General features: G+C 30.7%; 1 protein-coding gene across 5 annotated transcripts; it reads right to left on the reverse strand.

Annotated features, from left to right (window-relative positions):
• Nucleotides 1–2,412: 2,412 nt before the first annotated feature.
• On the reverse strand, nt 2,413–18,682 carry LOC134721224 (GA-binding protein alpha chain-like). 5 transcript variants are annotated; one of them, XM_063584036.1, is made up of 13 exons: nt 18,591–18,682; nt 15,161–15,255; nt 14,278–14,461; nt 13,678–13,852; nt 12,245–12,329; nt 11,087–11,161; nt 10,312–10,473; nt 9,506–9,718; nt 8,938–9,006; nt 8,003–8,086; nt 6,986–7,209; nt 6,400–6,544; nt 2,413–5,691 (listed from the first exon to the last, which is right to left on the reverse strand). In XM_063584036.1, exons 2-13 carry the CDS (start codon nt 15,234–15,236, stop codon nt 5,669–5,671), a joined length of 1,515 nt encoding a protein of 504 aa, XP_063440106.1. In that variant the 5' UTR covers nt 15,237–15,255; nt 18,591–18,682; the 3' UTR covers nt 2,413–5,668. The 5 variants fall into 5 exon arrangements, with proteins under 5 accessions (XP_063440106.1, XP_063440104.1, XP_063440105.1 ...); XM_063584034.1 differs by having other exon boundaries at nt 8,920–9,006; XM_063584035.1 differs by having other exon boundaries at nt 11,087–11,170.
• Nucleotides 18,683–20,229: the final 1,547 nt, after the last annotated feature.

The following is a 20,229-nucleotide window of genomic DNA, read 5'->3' on the forward strand; positions in this document are numbered from 1 at the left end:
AAGATGTCTGCATGTTGAATTATATTTACGAATGATGTCCTTGTAGCAATGATAAAATTTAGTAAATGTTTTAACTACTTTGTGATATCCAAAAGTCTGGTGTTATATTTTTTCAGTTATACATAAATTTCTCTAATAAATTCTAATACGATGTTACATACACGAGTGAATCCCACAAGTTGAGATAAATAAACACCATAAGATGGTGACAAGGGAACGTCACCATCTAAAAATGGATAATTAACGATAGGAAATGACAAATCATCTCTCTTATCATAAATTTTGGTATTAGGTTTCCCGATAATGATATAGATATCAAGATCAAGGAAAAGGCAGTGTATCAGTTAAGAACAAACTGAAAATATATTGCAATTGGGTAAGCTTAAAAGATCGAAACGATGCACAGGGAAAAATTAACAAAGCATTGATATAAGAGTACTCACAGTTACTGAAAGCAAGTTTTTTTTACAACTTATAAATGAATAGTGTTCCCCCAAAATAAAGTAATAATTAGTAGACGTTCCAATAGGTTTTGTGTAAGGGTTCCGCGGAACCCAGTGTCTCGCCTACTTTTGCTGTAAATCGCAGGCTCAACAAATATGAGGAAAAAAATCAATAAAAATATTCCTCTTGATACTATCTTATGATTGTAAGAAGCTTCTGTTCAAGTTTGGTAAAAATCTAGGATAGTTGATGAATCTAATTAATGTTTTGAAAACTTTAACTGCAGATGGAATGTAATGTTAACTGGAAGAAAATCTAAGTCCATTTAAAAGTAAAATACAGAAAAATGGAGTTATCTTTATACAAAATTTACTTCTGGATACTATCTTATGATCATAAATAAGCTTCTGTCCAAGTTTGGTGCAAACCCAGGATAGTTTAAGAAAGTTATTAAAATTTTAAAAACTTTAACCAGAGTGAATGTAATGTTTCCCTGCAGAAAAACTAAGTCCATTTAAAAGTAAAATACGGAAAAATGGATTTTTTTTTTTAATTTACTTCTGGATACTATCTTATGATCATGAACAAGCTTCTGTCCAAGTTTGGTACAAACCCAGGAGAGTTTAAGAAAGTTATTAAAATTCTAAAAACTTTAACCGCTGAGTGAATGTTATGTTTCCCTGCAGAAAAAAACTAAGTCCATTTATAAGTAAAATACGGAAAAAATAGAATTTTATTTTTACAAAATTTACTTCTGGATACTATCTTATGATCATAAACAAGCTTCTGTCCAAGTTTGGTAGAAATCCAGTATAGTTTAAGAAAGTTATCAAAATTTAAAAAACTTTAACCAGAGTGAATATTTGTGGACGCCGCCAACGACGACGGAATGTAGGATCTCTTAGTCTCGCTTTTTCGACTTAAGTCGAAGGCTCGACAAAAACCTGAAGAACGCCTGACATTGTGCAATGTTTAACTATAAGTAAACAGTATCGACAGGACATAGAATTTTGTGTTCTCATAACTGAATATATTAAGCAAATTATAGTCAAGATAAGCGACTCTTATTGATAAGTACCAATAAAAGCAACCTTCAAAATTTTTACTACTGTGTTTTAAAAATTTGATCTTTTTAAGAATGTGTTTATTCAAAGGATCAATGAGGCTATATTAATGAATATGACTAACGAATTAAGACTATTTACCAGGTTTGTAATAGCATCAGCAACAGGACAGGTGCCACATGTGAAGCAGGATCTGCTTTCCCTTGCAGAGCACCAGATATCACCCCCAGTTTTGGTGGGTTTTGTGTTGCATAGTCTTGTTTTTTTATGTTGTGTTTTGTGTACTATTATATGTCCATTAGTCTTTTTATTTAGCCACTGAGTTGTCCGTTCATTTTCTATTGATGCGTTAGAATGTCCTTTTGGTATCTTTCGCTCCTCTATTGAAAGCATTATTGACTTTTTGTTAGTGTTTTCCATAAAACTGACTTAATCACAAATATTAACAGGCAAACTATACTAAAGTTAAAAAGTCAAGAGGTGGATAGGCCTAATTATATTAGTTATTTCCATAGAAATGAGATGTGCCAATGATACTAGTATTACAATTGCATAACTAATATCATTTTCTTACCATTTGTAGTACCACTTAAACTGACCTGTTAACTATCCTAAAGTTTCAAATCCAATACACCATGACTGAAGGAACAGGCAAAATAATTACCATGAAATTTAGATGTGCTAATGCTGTACATCATGTCAGCATAACAAATATCGTTTAATTACTGTAGGAGTTCTATATATTTCCAGATTTAGATCTTGGACTTTTGACAACTTGGTCCCCAAAAAAGGGCAATGTTGCAGTTAGTAGAACATGTAAACAGGGCTATGTATTGACAATATGTGTAGCCCCAAAAGGGGTCCAGCAGCTTAACCTCTAAAGCTGCCAATCATTATATCACAATGTATGTACAAGATTTTTTAATTTATAAAGGTTTTCACTATATACAAGTCAACAAGTGTATAAACAATGCATAATCAATGTGGTCTTTGACATTATCTACAATAAGGTAATAAATGCACATTATAACTCAAAATAAAATGTAACAAATTAATAAAAAGTCTTCTATACATAATGAATAACAGGACTAGGTCACATCTACATATTTTTCAGTTTATTTAAAATCACAAATATACTCAGTAAAAGTAATTTTCCTTTATTACAGTGCTATATATATATTCAGCCGATTTTTTTTTTTTAATGATAACATATAAATGGCATTTTATTTTTGACTTAAAAAAGAGACATGTTTATATATTTAAGATTTAGAATGATTTAAATATCTTTACAAATTTAATGTGTCTGACACACTTTTCTGGATTTACCTTATCAGGGGTGCTAAAAAAAATAAAAAAAATAAAGATATAGTAGCTTATTCTGTTTCAAACAACACAATAACATGGAAAATAGTAAAAAAAAAAGGTATTATGACTGTCTGTGTGAGAAATAATATAATTTTGGATTTCTAGCAACAAGTCTCAATGCTAAAACAGGCCTGAGACCACGGAATATAGATCTTGGTGACATTAATTACTGCAGAACTGTTTTGCACTATAGTGAGAGAATGCTGAGGGTAAAATACGATTTCAATGTTGCAGTCAATATAAAACATATAGGATGAAAATACAAGCATATGGAATAAAAAATGTTGAAAGCATATAAAATAAAATAACCTGCAATTTTTAATGTAATGGCTTAAGACTTATATCATCAGTTTTAATAATACTTTTAACAGGTCGCTAAACTAAACCTTTCTTCACTTTTTCCCTGATTTTCATTTCACTGAAGTCTACTCATATTTAGACTGTACCATTGCAAACAACAACCTCAGCACCAACTATTGAAGACATTGACATATCCATCAATTTCCAAAGTGAAGTTTTGCATGGACCCACTTTTCAAGATTTTTTTTGATAGGTCTATGAAATGACAGCTTGTAGCCTCACTATTTTTTTTCCCTACCACTGCCATGCATATCATTGAATACACAGTTAAGGATGTTGAGGAAAACGTTTTGTAAGAATCTGTCCACCTATGTGTAATACAGTGGATTGAGATAGGAGTTTAATATTCAGTTGTAATATCAACAAGATAACAATTTTTACAACCATCTATACATAGATACATTAAAAAGGTGTTTCTGAATCATGTATTCTTTTGTATTCTTTCATTTCCTTTATTATGTCACAGTAAAAATTGAGAACAAAATAGAATGAATTCAGAAATAAAATGACAACATTTCAACTTGAAAAACATTTTTGTTTAAATTCGGCTGAAATGCATTCACACAAAGGTATTTACTTCACCATATTTAAAAAACAGAATGTTTTGATGTGAGATACAGATTTATACAGCTAGATGGCGTTATTAAATGACATATTTACAAAATGCATGAAACGTATTGAAGTTTGTTTTTTAAAACGAGAGATCTTAAACATTTCTGAGATTTCAAAACAGATAATAATACCCTGCTGATCGGTATACTGAGTTCTCTTCTTTTCCAAGTGTACCACAAAAAGTATTTTTTCTATTACATGGAAAAGATGATCTATTGATTTATATACATATACAATCTTGTATACATTTTCTACAGATGTACACATATAAACATATTAAGGCAATGGTTGTTTCAATTATAAATATAGATTACTGTACAAGCATTATAAAAATACACAAAGACAGGAATATCATTTCCCAAATACTTACATCTTTGTACATTATAAAAAAATCTGAATCTTTTTCATTTTATTATTATCATAAGTTTTCCTTTTAGTTTTTCTTATAGATTACTACTAGCAAAGTGGTGTAAAAAGACCTTGACTACCCCTATAAAGGGTATCACATGGTCACTCTTAGAGGACTTTAATCTATATTTTAACCTTAACACTTAAGATCAAGATGTAAAATTGTTCACCAAAAATCTATTTTTTTCAATAAATTGTCATTAATAAAACATTGTAATTAATAAAATTATTTAAAATATTAATACATTAAATCTATTTTAACATTTTCTCCAAATGCAAACAATCCAAAATATATATGGAACTAGAAGAATTCAAACTTTGATCAACAGAATTACTAAACATATTTATGTTTATACTTGAAAGCATAAACAACTATATACAAAATGCATTTATCAGTCAGGGGCATTACTTATCACAAGCAGTAAGAACATATGGGAGGCAACAAAAAGTGTTTCAAAATGATAATCTTTTATATTTCATGGGGAAAATAACAAGATATCTGAAACAATTTGTTTCAGCTAATAAAATCTGTATGAATGGACATCTATGTAAATCAAATTTAGAAAAGTCACTCATATAAATAATATATTGAAAAGAGGAGCCTTGTTTACAACATGAATAGGTGATGTTGAAAGTTATTTCTTTAAGTAATACCCTAGACTGATTATTTCTAGTTTATTTATAAGCAAAATTGTTTTGCCAAAGACAAAATTCTCATCATATCATATCAATGTTCAATATTTATAATACATATATTAGTTGAGACCCTGAGCACTAACATTTTATTCCTGATTCAGGATATATGTACACATGACCAGCACAATGCATATAAAATCAAATATTTAAGCTGCATTTTAGATCACAAGAATTCATTTTACCTACACACATTTTCTGCTAAGATTGTTTTCATATGATAAGTGAAAATTATATGTTCAAAGGTGAAAAAAAAACGATTAATTTTTTTTTCTGTTCAATATCTTAAAGTGGATTTAACTAGCAGATATTACCAATACCTCATTTTAGGGATAAGCCTGTGGTAAAACTGACATGAAATGTTCATCTCAATCTGTCCTAACCACCCTGAAAGTTTTGTATTTAACATTTTTGACCTTTTCATTCATGGAAAAGCATGTTGCTAAAGAAAATGATATTGGAAAAGAAAATACAAAATCATAAAAAAAGCCTGTCAATAACATTTTTCAAAACAAATGTTGTAACAAGAATATAAAATCCAAAATAGCTTTTACAGTTAACTTAAGAGATAAAGACTATTAGTTCACAAATTTCACATAAAACAACCTGACAAGGAAGTCAATAATATTTTGCACACACATTCTAAACAAAGTATCATAAATACTGAACAAACAGATGGTCCAACATTTGAACAGGAGGATAATCACACAATCTTTTTACTATCATGATGACATTGCTATTTGTACTGAAATAAAAAAAAATATTTATATTACTAAATGGAATTTAATGTTTCAACTACAATCTTATATTGATGTTGAAAAATGTATGACTTTTCCTCATCTTTATCAGAAATCTTATTTTGCAGAATAAATATCAAAATTTTTCAATGTCAGTCTCAATTTCACTCAAAATACTAACTGGTAATTTTTTTTTATGTTTTGTTGTAGTATATGCAATCAGTAGAAACATTCTCATTTGTATTTTTGTATTGTTTGAAAAGAATATACTCCTAATGATTTGATTTGATTCATCATTAAGTCCTGAAAGTATACATGGTATAGCAAATACCAATAATGAATATCAAGAATAGATATGAAAGTTCACATCTTCACATATTTTATCCTTTATACCTTTCACCTATACATATTATATCCACATAAAATAACTACCTGTAATTCAGTGGGTGTCGTTTGTTTATGTGTTACATATTTGTTTTTGTTCATTGTTTTTACATAAATAAGGCCGTTAATTTTCTTGCTTGAATTGTTTTACATTGTCTTATCAGGACCTTTTATAGCTGACTATATGCGGTATGGGCTTTGCTCATTTTTGAAGGCCGTACGGTGACCTATAATTGTTAATGTTTGTGTCATTTTGGTCTTTTGTGGATAGTTGTCACATTGGCAATCATACCACATCTTCTTAATTATATATAATCTACTTTAATACTTACATGTTCCTGGCCGTAATGATTCTCTTACTCTCTGCAACTTTCTTTCAGCACAAAAAGTAACAAGTCTATTAAGTTCTCCTGCAGTATAACCTAACAGCATCTTCAGATCACAAACAAACTTGTATACAAATCTTTTTCCATGTACCTGTCAAAAATCATTATGAACATTTAAAACTAAAAATAATGACTCATTCATAAAGAGACAAAAAATATTAAGGTTAATCTATCAATATTGGCAAATCTGAATTTCATTGTTAATGGGAGATAACTCTCACTGGATAGGCAAATGGACCAAATAAATAAATTTGTTGATTTTCAGATTTTCCGTAATTGTTAAATGAAACATTGTGTAACGATATTAACAATGACAACAGCTGACCACTAGATAAGCTATTGCAGAAATTAATTCTACACTTGATCAACTGAAAATTACTTGCATTGCTAGAAAAAAGAAGTCCTGGAGATTTTGTGTATGAATTAACATTTGACTTTTGAAGCAAAAAACTTCCCACTCTATACTTTTTTAATGGCTATGAATTTTTCAGGAATCCTTCATAAATGTTATTTCAAAATTGCAATATAATACCTTTGCAATCATATCCCCATCATAGTAATATCTAAGTGCTCTACTAAGTTTCTCATAGTTCATAGTTGGTTTATTTTTCCTCTGTCCCCACAACTGGGCCACCATTTCTGGGTTATTCAATTTAAATTCTCCTTCATCACCAACCCATTGAATCACTTCCCTACAGTCTTTATCTGTTAGTAGTTCTAATAAAAATTGCCACAGCTGAATCTGTCCATTGTTTCCTAGAAAATCAAATACATGTTAAGTTCAGTGTCTAAGTAATCACTCTAAATCTACATACACAGCTATGCTAACAATATGAAAGTAAAAATATTTGGTATTATCACCAATGAGACAATTCTCCATCAGAGTTTAATTAATGTAAACATGTTTAACTCCACCAAATACTTTATGAGTGGGTCCCACACATTCAGCCTGTGATCTAGTGTGTGATGTTGGTAGTTTTTGGTCATAATTTTACAATAAATGTTATTTTTCTACTTTAATTTGTATACATTTGTCACTCCAGGGCCTTCTCAAGCTTACTAAACATTATATATTTGCCAACTGTAGAAAGCTGTATTTGAATCCGTGTTAACCTTCTTGTCCTTTAGCCTCTAGTGAAGATGTGTCTCATTAACATTCATAACACATTTCCTTATTTCTATATGAATGCAGAAGAGTATTATGATAATCATGATAAAATATTGAGGTAAAACTGTGAAATAATATGCTGTGGCACATTGTCTTGGACCATCATCCAAGAAGCTACCTTGTTTTTACATGTGCTTACACTGCTGTCTTTGCAGGACAAAAAAAAACACATCACACTGAACTAACATTTGCACTACAGTTGTATTTTCATGTACATGTATGTTGTCTTTTAAAATATATTCTAATTTAAATTAAAATATTTCAGTAGAAATTAAGAGACTCAATTGTATCTGATCTCGAAATATCGATTGGCTATCCAGAAATGTCTATCAAGAATATTTTGAATGCCATGATGAATGAGGTAATTATTCAATAGTCTACCTGTTCTGTTTCCATGAGACAATCTTTCATCACCAGTAATTCTAGGAGATCTTGGTCTGTGTTGTTTTAAATGTTTCAGTCTTCCTACGAAATTAAAAAATAAGAAAATTTATTATTTTCATATAAATTGCAGCAGTGCTATTTGTACAATCAAATTGCATTGACCTTATATTAAAAAGGAGATGTGGTATGCTTGCCAATAGGACAACTATCCACAAAAGACCAAAATGACACAGACATTAACAACTTTAGGTCACCATACAGCCTTATATTCATTTGTGACATAATACTGTCAGACCTCATATCTCCTTGTTTATAAAGATGTTGATAGTGCGAAAGGTTTTATCTATGAGTGACGTCACATAATGTTCTCATTTATTTGTATTCTGCTCAAAACAGGATAGAAATGCTTGGTAAAGCTCAGTTATTCTATATTTCAATTTAGTTAACTCTATTCTTAAATAATCCTTAAGGTTGTTATAATTGTCTAAAGAATAAATCAAAGTTAATTAACTGTAACCCAGAAATATTGATGATTTATTTTTGCAACAACTGATTCATAGAAATAAAATATTCAGCCAATGTCGATTTTTCCATGATAAATATTAAAACAATACAAGCATACTATCAAAAGTCAAAATCGGAGAACTGAAAGGCAACCAGAAGTAAAACTGTTTCATGGGCGATCAAGTAAACTCATTTATTTTAGGATTCAAATTTGTACACCAGACGCAAAATTCATCTACAAAAGACTCTTTAGTGATGCTTGAATAAAAAGATGTAAAAAGGCCAAATAATGTAAAAAGTTAAAGAAGCAGCATTCTAAAGATTTTTTTAAAAGAAGTTGAGACAACGATACACATGAATTTTCATGAAAAGAAACTATCACATCAATTTTAATTTGTATTTTTTTTCACCTGTCAGATTCAACATACCATCCTGTTGTCCAGATGTTGATACTGTTATTGTTGTTATAGCATGTGGTGTGGGGGTCTGCATTACAGCTGTAACAAACAAATAATGGTAATATATTGAAAGTAGTTTCTATTGTTTTTTAAAACATTGATGGCAATGTGAAAGTAAACCAAACAACACAAAAAACAAAACCATAGACTTGTTTCTGATGACTTTTAATCTAGAGAAATCTTGATTCAGAAACAGAAAATAGATGAAGTGTTATTTTCATCTTCAGCATTTTAACTAATCTAATATTTTGTTCTTATATCATTTGTATATAGATTACAACTTTTTTCTTTCTTTCAAAATTCCAATAAAACCTGTCAACACAGAGAGATCTAGAGTGTTTAGCAAGAAATTATAAGAAATAAAAACAGAAAGATAATGTTCACTATAGTACTTGCGTAAATAGATAAAACTATTAATAGGGCCATAAAAAAATGTTTATTTTCCCTGACCCTCCCTACCAGAACAATAGCTACCTACTTAAAATAACAGACAGAAAACTAATTATAATCAATCATTTCATTGTGTAAATTTTCTTACCAACAAATTTACACTTCCTCAACAACTCAAGATGTGTCCAAAAGATATCTCCTCTGTCAAAGGGTATCAATTTGACAAATTCTGGATGGGTCATTTCACATAACTGTCTGCCATTTATATGGAAGCTTTCTGCAGTGACTCCATCTAAATGGAATTCCTTGATAGCCCAGTCTATCCAATGTCTTACATGCAATTCACTCCACTGATTAGGATCTGAATAGATATTTCAAATTATATGACAGAGGCAATGCAAAGGACTTCAAGCAGACTATAATCTGAAACATTTCAATATAATTTAATTTTGGATGTAAAGCGTCTTCTGATTGGCTGACGTTATTTTGTTATGAGCCCATAGTCGATGTGACCGTGACGTCATCAACGTTTTTTCATGGTTTTCTACAATTTAAAATGGAATTTAGAATTAAATTATAAGAAATGACATTTTTTCTGTCTATTCGAAAAAACATAAAAAAAATTGTGCACACTGTTAAATAACCCACTACGGGCGTCATTCAGTGTGCACCACATTTTTTATGTTATTTCTTCATAGACAAAAAAAATATTAGTCATTCCTTAAATATTTGGAATAAATCATTTTATAAATTTTTTATATTATATTATACAATAAACTATTTAAGTTATTATATAAAATAAAATATTAACATTATTGTAACTACTGAAATATTTTTATTATTGTAACATTTGTAAACAGAATTTGAAAATAAAAGCCACTGAATATATTCTAAGAAAGACAACTCTTGAAAGGTTTTAATCTAAAAATGCTGAAAGTTGAATAAATGTTTTACCAAATGGAATCTTTAATCTTTCTTGTTCCCGTCTAAAGTTCTGATCTACAATCCATCGTGTAACGTTTTCTGACTCCTCTGGTAATGGAATGACAACTTTTGTCTGTTGCTTCTTGTGTGGTGTTATTGTTTGAACTGGAGGTGGTGGCGGCGGTGGGGGTTCTGTGAAAATAAATAATGGTTTTTATACCAATTCATATCTTAAGAATTCTGTGTTGAAATCTTTGAAGCTTTGATCATTAGAAAGTAAGGTTGATTCAAAATAAGGTTTCCTGATAGTTGTGAGTTTACACTATTGTTTAAAAACAATAATTTCAAATTTGTTGGATTTTTTTCAATTTATAAAATAGATATCATTTCATTCATATCTCCACCTTTGTAATTTTATACCTTTATCGTTTATTGAAATTTTCTTCATTTTCCAAAAATCTATATATTTACAATCAAGACAAACAGTATGAAAATATACCTTGTAAATTTTTTGCTGCAATGGACTTTGCTTTTTCCATCTATAGCAGATATGATGGATATATTTTGGTTGATCCTAAAGCTCAAAACATCTTGTGCCAAAGTTTAAATTTTGCCTATCTGTCTATTGTTGAAGGCTAAATGTTGTATCTAAATATATTTCGATCAATTTATCTTTGGATTGCTATCTCATTAACATTTTCACAAAATCCTGATTTTTTTATATCCTCTTTCATTAGTATTTTGTATTTAGAGCTCCATAAAATACCTTCATTGTTGTACCCTGTATTCATAGAACAATTCTTACCTTCTACAATCTGTTGTGGCTCTACTTCATCAGCAGGTTTCAGAATGTCGACAATGTTTATCTTCGGTTTTACACCTGCAAAGTCTAAAGCATTTTTAAATACTATTTACTTCATATATGAAGCATAAAAACACCTCATAAATTTTAAGAATCTTTATATCATCCAAAAACTTTAGATGTTTATAGAATTTGAGAAAAAGTGAGATACATTTGATAATAAGAACTTATAGTGATCATCTTAATTCTCTCTGTACATCATGGCTATTGTCACTTCAGCTATGAATTTATTCTGATGATTAATATATTGAAACGTTTTATAATTTGTAAATATATATAGGTCAAAACCTTCAACTAGAAAATACTTGTATAAGAAAAAAAAGTCATTTATTTTACAATCATGACAATAGGAATCTTCTTCTAACAGGTGAGTTTGTTACAGCCATAATTGTGTATTTTCATTGATGTGCAAGTCAAAAATTAGATAATTTCATAGGTCAAGCCAATCATCAACTCTTCTGTATTTTACCTCTTATTTTCCATCTATTTATTTGGTAGGTTGAAAAATCTATGGCTTTTAGGAAATAATCTATGATTGGTTGGTAGACAAAGTGTATTCTCCTTAAGGTGGTACCTAACACTACAGGGAGATAACTCTGTAAAATCAGTTTAACGTTTTAATTACGTTGTGTTGTAAAGGGAATATTAAGCTTCTCAATGATCAAAATTGGTGTTTGTCAAACTGCTATATAACCAGTGTAATTTTTCTGATGAAACGGTTGGTTCAAAATTTTTGAAATTTTTATATTTTTGTTAAAGGGTCAAAGTAAATCCTTTGACAACATTTTATGAAAATTAAACGAGCCAAATCAATTTTAGTGAAATTGTTGGGTACCACCTTAAGCATGTTAAGAGACATTATTTTCTGGAAGAGACCAAAGCTTTCTTCTAAATGAACAGCATTTAGTTACAAATAAAAAAAAATACTGATCCAAGTTTTGTATATCCTAATTTTTTAGACCAATAACAATGCAATTTTAAAGAAATGTTTTAATAATCAAATAGCCTGTCAGAACAGAAAGTAAACTGGAAATCGATAGTCTTGTATAAGAAATTTAAACAATTTCTTATTAACAGTTTATCAACATAATGTAGACCTACCTGGTTGTGATTTAATTTCTAAATTAATTTGAACCATGCCTTCTCCTTGGACACACTGATCTACTAAACTTTTGGTTGTATCAAGCTGAAAAATAAGAATCATGCATGAGTCAAATATTTGAAGTTTTATACCTTTATAGAAAGATATGCCACATTTAGCTTTGTTAACTATTGTGTCATTCCAGTAAAACTGAATGCTTTAATGTCATTTTTGTGTGAAGTATCTTCATACATGACATTCTATGGTGCAAGGTAATGACTATAAAATTGCATGACAACTAGAGGCTCTAAAGAGCCTGTGTCGCTCACCTTGGTCTATGTGAATATTAAACAAAGGTGGATTCATGACAAAATTGTGTTTTGGTGATGGTGATGTGTTTGTAAATCTTACTTTACTAAACAGTCTTGCTGCTTACAATTATCTCTATCTATAATGAACTTGGCCCAGTAGTTTCAGTGGAAAATGTTAATAAAAATTTACAAATTTTTCTATCTATAATAATATTCAAGATAATAACCAAAAACAGCAAAATTTTCTTAAGATTACTGATTCAGGGGCAGCAACCAAACAACGAGTTGTCCGATTCGTCTGAAAATTTCAGAGTAGATAGATCTTGACCTGATAAACAATTATACCCCATATGTTCTATTTTTAGCTGTGGCGGCCATCTTGGTTAGTTGACGGGGTCACGCCACACATTTTTTAAACTAGATACCCCAATGATGATTTTGGCCAAGTTTGGTTTTATTTGGCCCAGTAGTTTCAGAGGAGAAGATTTTTGTAAAAGCTAACGACGACAGTCGGGCCAGGTGAGCTAAAAAGGAGTAGAGATAGAAACCCCAATATTTGGCCCTTAATTGGTGCTTTTTTAAGACTTTAAATATGTAAGTTAATCTAATATGTATGTGTTGCAAAATGTATCATATTTGAAAGTTAATTGAGATATGGTTGTATGTGTGCTTAATATTTATATAGTCTTTAGATATTGCCTAAACAAGGAAATGACTTCATTTTTATCCATTATCTTCATAATTTTCACATTTTTCAACCTGATTTAATGATTAAAAAATATTTGTGGGCCAAGGGTGGCACCCCTGTTAATTTTGCAGAAAACTCTCATAAATTTCTCAGAATTCTGCATAAAATTTCAACACTACAAAATTCACTTCCTTATGAAGTCAAAAGCGAAGCAATTGTTGAAAAAATATTTTGGCTGCAAAGTAATTTGACATTTGAGCATATGTTTTCATTCCTTAAAAAACTGATATTAAGGGCCAAAGTTATGAGTTAGTGAAAAATCTCTTTAATAGTTAACATTGTTTTGGTTCGATTTCCACTGCAGCATGTTCAACTCTATGTTTTTTTGATTTTATTTCACACTTTTTTTTTTCTATTGAACATTAAATATAAGGATAAACACATGACTCCTTACTTGAATGGCATCCTGGAGATAGAATTGATGGTCAGAAAGTGAACATTGTAATCTCATTTCCAGGAGAGTTTTGAGAGTAGCCAGGGGTTCAGCGATGTCCATATGTTGTATGATCAGGTTCTGGTATTGTGGAGCTGTTCCTTGATGTTGTATAACCTCTTCTTCATATACAACACTGAAAAATAAAATAAAAATGATGATAAAGATGTTTGATATACACATACTTTTTCAATTCTTAGCTAAATTATAATTTATTCCATCCAGTAGTTTTTGTTTTATCTTTTAAGAAAGAAAAAAACATTTTTTGGCTGATAATCGAAGTTGAAATTTAAAATGCTTACCTAAGCTTCCCCTTCTTTATTCATTGTAATTCTAAAACTGTGTTTTTAGTAGATGAGATATTGTTTTACAACCAATGTAGTGTTAGAATCTAGAATCTATTTCTATAATTATCCTAGCCAGCCTAAATCAGAACCATCCCGCACTGACAAAACTTAGTTACATGGAAGGCTCGACAGAATGCAGTTAAGGTTGCACCCAATTTAAATATCAATGGTGGTATCTCTCATAACAGATTTACATATAAAACAAGAAGTTTACCCATCGGTTGTTATAATTTCTGCCTGTGGCTGTTCTTCTTGATGTATTGTTTCTTCCAGTTGTAATTCCTCTTGCCCAACCTGCACTTCAACAATATTTCCATCATTTTCGTCCAAGTGTAGCTGTTTGGTGACAGGTTCTTCTTCTATTGCATTCTCGTCATCTTCATGTGGTCTTTTCATTGCTGAAACAATACAAGTAACATTGTATATACATGTAACAGGCAGATTTAGGAGGGGGGGGCTTTTTTGGAAAAATTTTGGTTGGTTATATAAGGAATCACTGAAGTGTGAGGGAAGCAGGCCCCACTTATGAACATTTCTGGATTCTCCACTGAATAAAAAAAAATCAATTTTATGGATGTCTTACATTTTATTCAATAAATATTTTGTTAGAAGCTCAATTTGTAAGTTCTTTGTACATTAGCAACAAGTGTGTTTTAACATATCCTTTTTAACTTTAAGTACTAGTAATCAACTGATATAGTTGTGAATACAATTATGACATTATATGGAGGTACATGTGTTCACAGATCTTGGCAGTCTGAGCATTCAAAATGTAACACAGTAAATGCATTTAACATTACATGTATATCAATGTCCTATCCATGATGGCACTCTTGGTTGAAGGGCAGGAAGAAAAGTAATAAACATTTGTACCTTTAGGATCATTCAATTAACATTTGGTTGAAATTGGTTTAGTGGTTTAAGAGGAAAGATTATCATAAACATGTACAACAAGGTCTGAACATTGGACATGAAATGATAGCATAAGCTTATGGAAAGGTGAGCTAGAAAAAAATTGGGGAAGATACCAATCCAAGAGGACATATATATAGAGGTTGTTTTGGTTAATTTTTACTTCAACATAGTAATGAACTTACACATTGATATATAACCATCATCTGTCATGGTGACGGTAATAGTATTGTTGCCATCTCCTTCTCCATTTTCTTCCATCGTAAACTCTTCTTATTGTCTGAAATAAAAATAAAGAACAATTTATATATAATTTCAAATCAGTGTCTTCTGATTGGCTGACGTTGTTTTGTTTATCAATTTGGAGACATAATTTTGTCATGTGACCGTGACGTCATCAACGTTTTTCATTATTTACTCCTGTTTAAAATGGAATTAAGAATTAAATTATAAGAAATGACCATGATGACAGTAATATTTTTTCTGCATAAATTCGAAATAACATAAAAATATGGGGCACGTTTTAAATAACCCGTGTATTCAGTGTGAACCACATTTTTTATGTTACTTATTTCTTGATAGACAGAAAAAATATTACATCCATTCCTTAATAATTTAATATATTCATTGTAATCTCCCTTGACAAAAATTAATACTCAAGAGTTCCCATCAGATTCCAATATAAAATATATCAAAATCTTCCCTGCTCCATGAAGTTACGTTGTTTTATTCAAAAGATTTCTTTTTACATGGTCATGATAATAAGTAAAAACACACATAGCTGTCAACTGACCCGTATTCTGCGGGTGTGACCCGAGATTTTCACAATTATGAGGGATCACCCGGATCACCCGCTGGGTCATTGAAATAACCCAGGAATTCCGAAAATGACCCGATTTCACCCGTATTTCTTAGCCTTGAGATTGATTTCATAAGTAATATTCAATTGAAAAACCGTCAAATTCGTAATTCTTCCATGAACAGAAAGTTCATCTAGCTATGTAAACTGTCAAATTAAGTGACCCATTAAGTGCATGGCTTCACTTGACAGCTTTGGTGTCAAACACACTGTTAATTAACACCAATTACCTTAGCTTTAGGTCGTAAATAAATTGCACTATTGATTTACAAAAAATATTTCAACCAAGATTTACTTCCCCTTATTTGTCACCATTCAAAATTATTCCTTATATTTATGTTTTATGGGTGAAAAAGATTTAATAATATAACTATAAAATTCAAATACATATTGAAAAATAACTTAATTATTTTATTATTTTTATACCTTTATACAATTTTTAAAAAATAGTTGAAAATTATATTTTACATTTATACTTCCTATAACTGTATTACTATATTTTATCATAGTATAATTTCCTATTAGTTTAGGAGTTGGAATTTATAAAAGCTACATAGCCACTAGTGTCAAACTTTTACATTTGAAAAATAAATTGTAGTGTTTCATAATCTCAAAAAGCAAACAACATAAGACTGTGTTACTCAAATCTAAAAACAAATCTTTAAAAGTGCAATAAAATAATAATTCATAGAATTTAAAATGACTTAACTATGTGAACATGCATTGATGTTTTGGTATCTTTGATTTACATTTTAAGAAAATGTACCATTAATACTGAAATTCTGCTCGAAAAAGTTATAACGCGTTATGACCTGAGATTTGATTCTTCAATGCAGGTCATGACCTGCATTTTCATCAACACAGGTTGACAGGTATGAACACAAAAATACTGAACTCCAAGGAAAATTTAAAAAGGAAAGTCCAAAATCAATAACTTATTTCAGTTATAGGGGACTTTATATTTAAATAAGCATTTTCTAAATCACTCATTCAAGAAACATTATGCCCATAAAGGTTGGAAGTAAGAGATGTCTTTCTCTAATAATCACCTATTTATGAAGTACAAAATATTTACTGGACCAAGTGATTTAATTTTGTTGTAGCTTTAAATATGAATTACTTATGATCCAGGGACTAATGTTACTAAAATTATCAGAACCAACATCTGTGTTGATAGAATGACCGGGTCATGTCAGGTGATGACATAATACTGATTCAAGATAATGACATAAAAATCACTTGTTTAAGTATCATACCTCAATTTCCTTCCAAAAAAACACTTCTTTAAGTATGATATCATTATTTTAATAACCCCCCCCCCCCCCTAATTTCAACACCCCCAAACCAGTGAAATTATCATAGACATCAGTTGAATTCTATTATATAATCTTTAACATGCATAAGATGAAACCTTTTATTTTACAGGATTTATGCCAGTATAAACATGCAAACAAGAACAACATAAGTGATGTCTCTAAAAGAAAGAAAAAGGAATAAAGTTAGATAAAGCTCAAGCTTTTAAGCATGTTAAGTGTTCTAAAAAAAAATTAAATCCGCCAACGCAGGTCCCCAGCCCGGGTGAAAAAGGAGGAGAGTTATGCAATTGCATGTAAAAGTGAGGGAAAAAGTAGAAAATAAATCATTTATAAATAATAACTTTGACTGTTTCATTTAAAGTAATAGACCACTTTCCAGTTCATCTGTCACTGGTAAAAACTCGTCAATTAGGAGCGCCTTTGTGACATCATTTACCAGATAGAGGGGTCGCCTATATCCCTGCACTATCAACGTTCATCTAGCGTCTTAGTGATTGTCATTGTGCAGGATAAACTAGAAATAATTTTCGATTTGTAAGTACTGAATTACAATTCCCTGATGACATCAGTACTGATTGTCAATTAAGAGAACTTAGTTTGCCGAATAAATTGTGCAATATAGAAATATAATTTTCCAACCACTCGCTCAACATTAGAACAGAGGTGATGATGCCCCTTAACGCACGAATGATGTTCACTTAAACCAGAGTTTTTGACGGAAATGCATCAAACTCGAAAGTTGTCTATTAATTTAAACTAACACTTTATAACACTATGTAAATACACCAGGTATGAAACGTCTGAGTTACAAATCAACATAGTTATGAATCGACCATGTTACGAAACTACTGACACCATCCATGAAAAAAAAAAATTCACAATACATTTATTAATAACACTAACAGATTGAAATTCTAGCTATATATTTTCCCTGTACATGCTATATCAACTTATGGATGGTTAGGGAGGAAATAAAGAAAACATCAGCATCATCAGGCTGTGAATTTCACTATTTGTAATTAACAGATTAGAATAAAACTGTCAATCTTACATATGAAAATGTTGAACATGTGCCCGTTTGAAACCTACGGCTACGCCGTTTGATGTTCAACATGGCGGACATCTTGTACAACATGATTTGAGATCTATGAAAACGCTGTTGTTCTAGGATAAATTCATCAAAATTTTGGAATTTCAAATCGGAAGAGGAAATGATTGTCTGCTACAGCGCAAACCATTAATTTAATCAAAACTTCCGGAAAGCCAGACCACGCTCAACATCCTGTTTGGTCAAGCATTGCTTTAACAGTTACCTTTTCTTTGACACGCTGTAAAACTGTAATCCTAATACAAAATATTATAAATTATGAGATAGAGTTGATGACTGGACTTCAAAATTCACTTTATATAACATATTAAAGAAGTGTAAAGTTGTTTTACCCAAAGTTTTTGACCGGAAATTTCACTGAAACGGAAATGGCAGACAAAGACAAGTCTTCCTCTTGACCACGTGATCAAATTTTTGAATACGTAATCAAAGGTCACACAATTTTTCGGAATATTGTAAAATATTATGAAACGAAACAACGATGATTATTATGCGAGAAAAAACTACAACTGAACTATTAGTAAATTGAACATTGAAGAAGTAAAAAAGACAATGTCACAGAGTTTGAAGATTCTGGTCCTTAATGAAAAATAATAATGGAAATCTGAGGGACTCTGAGGGTTTGCTTTAATTTATAGAGAAAAAGTAAGTTCTATCGCCTCGGTAGCTATTTTTTTTTTTAATTACAAATCAAAATGCAGATTAAACTACTCAAGTAACTGAAATAAAGTATTAAAAAATTTCAAACTCCGACTGCCAAAAAAAACATTTGAAAAGGTTTATCATGGTTAATGTCTGAAAATCATAGTTCTAGTGGTCTAGTCTGAGATATTACGTACGTCAGACCCCTAGAGCCGCCGCAAGGAAAAGACTAGTACTGTTCAGTGATCATGGTGATACACAACTTGAAAAAAAATGTCTATACTATAGCGCTGTGTTCCCTGAAAACTACAGAAACACGTACAAGAAAGATTGTAAGTTAGGTGAGGGAGAAGCACTAGTCCCAGCATAATATTTTCATGATATTATTGACTGGTTTATATATACACATGGAAAAAAGTATTGCAACACCTTGATTTTTTAAACTTGAAAAAATCAGCCTCTTTTTTTGGATGAAATATAATAAATATGTGTATGATATTATTGAAACATAGTTTATGATAACCATGATTGGCATTGAAACGAACAAAAAATGTTTGAAAAAGAATAATTTATATAACCACAATTTTAATAACAATATGAAGTGTTTTTTGTACAAAAAATGCATTTTACAACTTTTACTGTAGTCGAACTTTACAATGTCAGGCATTTCAAAATTAATCTTCAGATGACTGTTCGCATCATGGCTGGTCGTTAGACGCCAAATAATAAGTTCTTTGTGCGCAGCCTCCAATCAAACGGATAACCGCATCTCAACGTCTTCTGATTCCTGCCATAAATCGACTAATATGTTGTTAAGGTAGCAGCAATCATTTCTTATGAAGGGCATTGTTTATTTCATGATGTGTTTGAACTGGTGTGTCCTTTTATGCAGTTTCCGCCCAATAGTGTCCCATATATGCTCGATATGGTTCAAATCCGGGCTACGATCGGGCCAAGGAAGATGAACCAAATTCCATTTGAACATTTGGATCTTCCTCCACGATGCTAATTTCCAACTTTGGCGAGCTCTGCACTACATTGGATACGGAAAACTGTGTGTCTGTTCGTTAGCAAAGGTCTCCGAAATGGTCTTATCGCACGATAACCAGTAGCGACGAATTGATCTCGAACAGTTCTTGTTAAAAGGCTCATATATGGCCACCACTCTCTTTTTAGGATTGTCTTGTATGCAATGGGTTTTCTTCTGACCAACCTTCAGTATGCTTGATTTTCTCTAGCAAATGGTATAGGGGGTCTTCATTATCTCGGAAGGTCTTTAACAGCGTTTATTGTCGGATTTTTATTCTCAAAACGACTTACAGTGGAATG

The sequence above is a fragment of the Mytilus trossulus genome, chromosome 6 (genome assembly GCF_036588685.1).
Source record: "Mytilus trossulus isolate FHL-02 chromosome 6, PNRI_Mtr1.1.1.hap1, whole genome shotgun sequence".
Taxonomy (NCBI): Eukaryota; Metazoa; Mollusca; class Bivalvia; order Mytilida; family Mytilidae; genus Mytilus; species Mytilus trossulus.